The sequence below is a fragment of the Tupaia chinensis genome, unplaced genomic scaffold, assembly GCF_000334495.1.
Source record: "Tupaia chinensis unplaced genomic scaffold, TupChi_1.0 Scaffold000238_1, whole genome shotgun sequence".
In the NCBI taxonomy this organism is placed as follows: domain Eukaryota; kingdom Metazoa; phylum Chordata; class Mammalia; order Scandentia; family Tupaiidae; genus Tupaia; species Tupaia belangeri.
The window spans coordinates 8,425,097-8,431,219 of NW_006159716.1; the positions used below are offsets into that span (position 1 = coordinate 8,425,097).

At 61.3% G+C, this 6,123-nt stretch overlaps 1 protein-coding gene across 5 annotated transcripts in view; it reads left to right on the forward strand.

The window, feature by feature from the left end:
• CPNE5 (copine 5) overlaps nt 1-6,123 on the forward strand; it is a 107,919-nt gene that overhangs the window by 98,862 nt on the left and 2,934 nt on the right. For 4 of the 5 annotated variants that reach the window (XM_027771931.1, XM_006148633.1, XM_014587868.2 and 1 more), the window contains 5 exons: nt 2,189-2,235; nt 3,821-4,002; nt 4,797-4,924; nt 5,154-5,256; nt 5,842-5,899. In XM_027771931.1, the coding sequence (XP_027627732.1) occupies nt 2,189-2,235; nt 3,821-4,002; nt 4,797-4,924; nt 5,154-5,256; nt 5,842-5,899 (518 nt within the window). Of the gene's footprint in view, nt 1-1,036; nt 1,217-2,188; nt 2,236-3,820; nt 4,003-4,796; nt 4,925-5,153; nt 5,257-5,841; nt 5,900-6,123 lie in introns of those variants that run through there. The other variant, XM_014587869.2, reaches the window with a different exon arrangement.

A 6,123-nucleotide genomic window follows, 5' to 3' on the forward strand; every position in this document is an offset into this window, starting at 1 on the left:
TTCCCAGCCAGCCTGTCTCTCCCGGCAGGCAGGAGAGATTAGCCTATAGGCAGTCTCTGTCCCCCAAAAGTACCTGTTTTCCAGACACTTCCTTCCCGAGTTTTTTCAGGACTGAAGCAGGGGAGACTAGTGAAGGAGTCAGGCCTGCCTCTCCCATCACCCTGTGTTTGGAAGAGCCTGCTTGATGATCTCTCTCAGCTCTTGTCCTTTGGGCCTCCTGAGGGTCTTATTCTCCAAATGTCTCCCTTCCCCTAACAAAGACACACTCCTTATTCCGCACTGAGAGACAGCAGAGAATAGCAGGTGAATGTGCTTAGGACAGCTGCGGTGACAAATAATCCCCTAACCTCAAGGCTTAATGTACAAGAAGGTTTATTTCCCACCTGCGGGACGGCAGGGTGGAATGAGGTGGTGGGGCACGATCCATACGGTCATTCAGGGACCCAGGGCTCTTGCTGTCTGATGGCTCCTGCTCCACCCCCAGCCAGCACGAGGGACTGCTCTGGCCAGCAGACCCTGCCTTGGGTCTGCTGCTAACCAAGTCCTTGACTTTTCCTGGGGGACTAGGGTTCCCTGTGCAGCAGCTCAGCTGTGATCGGGGGAGAGAGAACTGTGGTTTCTGACAGGGTTCACTGCAGGTGAGAGGAGGCCTGCTTCATCTGACATTATCCCTAGCCCCAGTCGAGAACCACCAGCAGAGTTTCCCCAGGTGGGACCCCAGAACCCTGTCCTCAGAATCCCTGGACCAGGGCCAGGGATGTTTGCTACAGAAGTAGATTCCAGGGCGCCAACCAAACCAAATGAATTGGCATCTCTGGATGGGGGTTCTGGAATCTTCTCTGTAAACAAGCTCCCCTGGTGAGGCTATGCTTGTCACAGTGCAGTTCATAAGACTATCCTAGGCTCGTGTTTCCGTCAGTTTCCTTCTGTCTGCATCTGGCACAGAAGCTCAAACAGCCAAGCCCGCAGAGAGTTCCAGCCCGGAATCGGAATCGGAATCCTTCAGAAACGAATGTTTTATGATGGAAAAATTCCAAACACATGCAAAAGCAGAGAGCCAGTATGCTCAACCCCCAAGGCCCCTTTATCCAGCTTCGGCTATTACCCACTCACAGCCGGTGTTGCTCCATGAGCTCTCCCCTCACCCTGTTACTCCAAAGCGAATACCAGCCATATTACATTCATCTCCAAGGACTTCAGGGGGTCTCTCCAAAACGTAAGGACTCTCTTTGTCAGACACAGCCACAATGCCAGGATCACACCTAAACAAAAAAGCAGCAATTCCGTAATACCAAATAGCGAGTCAGCGTCCCCTTTCCCCAGTGGTCTGTAAAGTTTTTAATCGGTGTATTGGGATCAGAAATCCAGGCAAGATCCCCGTTTGGCAATTAGTGGATTCGTCTCCTAATTCTGTTCATTTCACCTGCTGGTTCCTCCAAGCACCAGAACAGCTTGCTAAAACTGCACCCCGGGAGATTCAGGGTCAGTAGTCCTAGAGGGGCCTGAGATTCCCGACAAGTTCTGGGTGACCCATACACCACACTGGGCTAGGGGGCTAGAGGGGCCCTTCTCTTGACAGCGCTACGCCAGGGCTGAGAGGGCCCCCTGAGCTCCTCCTGCGATTTTTCTCGGAACTGGATTTACCGGTTGCATCTCCTGTGGTGTCATTTAACATCTCCCCATCCCTCATTGCCTATGCACACCTGGGAGATAGCGCTGGAGGCTCAGTGGGATTCGGGTTCTATGTTTTAGCAAGACAACTTCATGGGAAGTGTGTTTTTCTCCTCTATGTGACGCACACTGACTCTTTGGCAAGTGTCACCCTGGATCTGACTCCAAGTTTGAGCCAGAAATCCAGTGACACCCGACCTCCCCCCAGCCCAGGTGGCCCAGGCGATGGGGTCTAGGGAAGAAATGAGTCGTCATAGCCACATGCCCACACAGAACCAAACCGCCTCCAGGGCCTTTCACGCAGCCCTGCTGGCGGTGCTCATGACCGTCCTTCGGAGGAGGGCAGGGCTGGCGACCTCTCCCTGTTTGCCAGACTACAGGAGATAGGGGACTTCGCTAAGGCCACGCCCTGGAGAGCAGGAGCCAGGGAGGCAGCCCGGTTTCTCACTGCCCAGCACTGCCCGCCTTCCCCACGGCCTGCCTCTCCAGGGGACTCCCCGCTGTTCTCCCTTTCCAGGACCCAGATCAACTTCACGGTGGCTATTGATTTCACCGCCTCCAATGGTGAGTGGGGCACGGACAGAGAAGCTCAGGGGGAGGAGGCTCCTCAGGGCTGTCGGGGTTGAAGCAGGCTGGAAGCCAGGCCCTCCATACTCTCTGGCCTCTTCCTCAGCAGAGAAGTACCAGGGCCTGGGGGACCAAAGAGCCAACCAAAATGGTGGAGGTATCTTCAGGCCAGACCACTGGCAGCGCCTCAGGTTCTGGGGCTGCGTATCCTGAACCGTCGCCTTCCCTGTAAGGGATACTGGTCTCCCTGGGGAGTGAGTGGTCCATGCCTCCCCTCGGCCCATGGACAGCTGTGGGATCATGATCAAAGCCCGCCTCCTCTGGGCAGTCCGACACACAGGCTGGCGAGGAGAGGTGGAACCAAGCCTGAGCTCTGGTCCCTGGGGCGGGCAGGAACCCAGCCCAGAGACACCCATTCTTCCTGGGGTTGCCCCAGCTTCCTTTCTTCCTCTGAATTTCTCCAGCATCAGCTGTGGCCCCGTGACCTGTAGTCACAAAGCCAGACTCTGTACCATTAGAGACTTCACAGCCTCCCTTGGGGTTGACCTCCACTGGCAGTGTTCAGTGCCCGTCAGAGGATGCCCAGGCCTTGCCCTCCCCAGATGTCAGGAACCCCGGTATGACTGCAGAGCGTTGGGCTGGGGCAGCTGGGAGAGACCCTAGGCATGGACGGTGACTGGTCACAATCACAGCCGTAAAACCCGGCTCAATCCTCACCACGACCCTCTGAGGAGGGCAGGGAACCGCTGTGATCCCCGCTGAGAGCTGCGGAGGCGAGGCAGAGAGGCAAAGGGCCCGACGGGCAGTCACAGGGCCGGCGGGAGGTAGGCAGGGCGGGCACCCTGGCGTCGGTGTGGCTGTGCCGCATTAACCAGCAGGGTACGTAAACATGAACAGTGTGAGTGGTGACAGGGCTAAGGGGAAGGTCGGGCCCGGAAGGGGGTGAGCAGTGTGGTGGGGGCTGTCCCTTTCTGTAGGCTAGGGGGCGACTGCGCTGAGGTGACAGGCGAGCACAGCCAGATCCGCAGGGCCTCCAGGGAGCAGGCCACGTGGACATACCCAGGACATCAAGGGAGTAGGCCCGAGTGTCCCCGGTAGAGGGAACGGCCATGCCAGGTCCTGAGGTGGGACTGGCTGGAAGCTGTGGAGGCCGGGACCGGGAGAGGGCAGGAGGACAACAGGAGCTGAGGAGCTTGGTGACTGGAGGCCAGATCACGCGGGGCCTCGTGGGCTCTGGGAAGGACTTGGGGTTTGACCCGAGGCAGGGCAGAGGCGTCCTGACTGCAGTCTCACTGGCCCCATGCTGACGTGGACCAGAGGCCCAAGGGCAGAGGGGGAAGCGAGGCCAGGCCGAGGCCGTGCAGCCCTGTGAGCCAGAGGGCCGGCTGTCATGGAGGGAGGTGGGTGGGGTTCTGGGTCTACTTTGAAGGTCAGCAGCCGGGAGGTACTGAAGGATTAAATGTGAGCGAGAGAGAGAGGGGAGCTGGGGCCATCAGTCAGGGTGCTCTCGGGCACCCCGTGCTGCGTCCTGAACCTGGCGTGGAGGGTGCGGCTGGCAGGTGTCCCGTGTCCTCTGTCACAGGGAACCCCTCGCAGTCCACGTCCCTGCACTACATGAGCCCCTACCAGCTGAACGCCTACGCGCTGGCGCTGACCGCCGTTGGGGAGATCATCCAGCACTACGACAGCGACAAGATGTTCCCCGCCCTGGGCTTCGGCGCCAAGCTGCCCCCCGACGGCCGGGTGTCCCACGAGTTCCCGCTGGTAGGAGGTCCCGGCAGTACAGGCGGGGTGGGGGCAAGTCCTGGAGGGGGTGGCCCTGAGCGCCTTTTCCACTCTCTGGGCCGAGGGATTTAAGGTGCCTGCCATGTGTAGGGGCTTGCTTTGAGGCCTCCAGAAACCTGCTCCCCTCCCAGCTCATGAACGCCTCCCCTCCATGTCTGAAGCCACCCACAGCTGGCTCTAGGCTCCTAGATCCTGAAACACAGCAGGAGGTGAAGCAGTGTAGCCAATCTGTCACTCAGGGCCCCAGAAAGAAGATAAGGGGGTGTGGCTGAGTATGGGGGCCCCAGGAGCTCCCAGGTAGGTGCAGAGCTGGGATGGGGGTTCCCCTGAGTGTTGTGAACGTGGCCTCATCTCGGGGTCCGAGCCCTGTGGGACAGCTCAGGTGGCCTCCTTGCCCTCCCTCCCTCCTCTCCATGAGCTGGGGGCACGTCAGAGCTGATGTCCCCCGCATTTAGAGAGCGCCAGCGTGGTGCTGGGCACAGGTCACGTGAGGACGGGTCAGCCATGGCCCTTCCTGAGCTGCTCATTTCAGGGCGTGGTGGGAAACAGCCAGGGCTCTTGGGGTGCCTTTTTGAGGGGGAGTGGGGCAAGGAGCACATTGGACCTGGGTCACCTGGGGCGTACGCCACCCTTCAGGGTGAGCCCTGGCAGCTCCCTCCTGCCCTGCCACCCTCCCACCAGAGGGGAGTCCAAGGGAGCCCAGGCTGGCCTGCCCCGCCTTGCTCCCCACCCGGCCTTCCTGGGCTCAGCCTCCCCACCCCGTGTGCCCCCAGAACGGCAACCAGGAGAACCCCTCGTGCTGCGGCATCGACGGCATCCTGGAGGCCTACCACCGCAGCCTGCGCACCGTGCAGCTCTACGGCCCCACCAACTTCGCCCCCGTCGTCACCCACGTGGCCAGGTGAGGCCGGCAACTCGCTCCCCCCACGGCTCTGAACACCTTGGTCTCCATAGGACCCATCACCCGCGGAGGGTGGTAGGGACTGTCCCTCCCCACAGGCTCGGCAGGGAGCCCTGACCTGGGTCCAGCCTCAGCCTGAAGAGCTGTCCCCACCAGTGTTCAGGGTCCTGTGGGGGGCAGGCCCAGAGCCGCGACCCCAGCAACCCCAGCCCGCACCTGCCCTGCCCAGGAGCGCGGCGGCTGTGCAGGACGGCTCCCAGTACTCGGTGCTGCTCATCATCACGGACGGGGTCATCTCCGACATGGCGCAGACCAAGGAGGCCATTGTCAACGTGAGCGAGGCCCCGTTCCAGGCTCCCCTCCTCCCCTGGCCTCTCCCCAGCCGCGTGGGCTAGGCTTCTCCTTTCCGCTCCCTCCTCCAGCTCTTGGCCTCGGGCTGCAGAGTCTGGGAGGGCCAGGCAGGGATTTGTGGGTAGTGTGACAGTGGTGACAAGCCACCTGGCCGGTGAGCCCTCAGTCGCACGGGGTGGGCTGCTCCCCATCTCTAGGCCGGCTGGTCCACATCCTCACCCAGCCAGTAGAGAGGTGGGAGGCCCAGAGTGGAGGCAGTCAGGCACGAGGCTTCCGACCCGGGGCCTCCCTGTAGGGGCCGCTGCAGTCCTCCTAGCCCTGCCTCTGACCCACATGGAAGAGGGGCCACATAGAAGCAGACTGGGACGCTGTCCCCTCTGCCATCCCCTACTCCTCTCCGGGTTTCCCTTGGTCTCTGTCTCCGGGTGCCCTCTCTCCCTCCCCCTTCTCTGTGCCTCTCATCGCCCACGCCCCTGCCCTCCCACCTCTCTTCGGACCTCCCTGGCTCTGCCCACCGTCTCTCTTTTAACTGGCCCTTGCGGGGTCCACCCTTCCCCCACTGCTAGGCTGCCAAGCTCCCCATGTCCATCATCATCATCGGCGTGGGCCAGGCAGAGTTTGACGGTGAGTCCCGCTTCTGTCCCCTCCCCCCTTGGCTGTCCCGCCCCCCTGAGGTGTTTCCCCACACCTGGGCGGGAGACTGGGTGAGCGCACCGGGCGTGAGGGTGCGTTTGTTTGCCCAGGGAGGGGTGTGTCTGGTGTGCACCCCACACCCACATCCCGAGGCTGTGGGAAGGAGGGCCCTGCGTTGCGTCTTTCTCCTCCAGCCCTGGGAGCCTGGGGAGGGC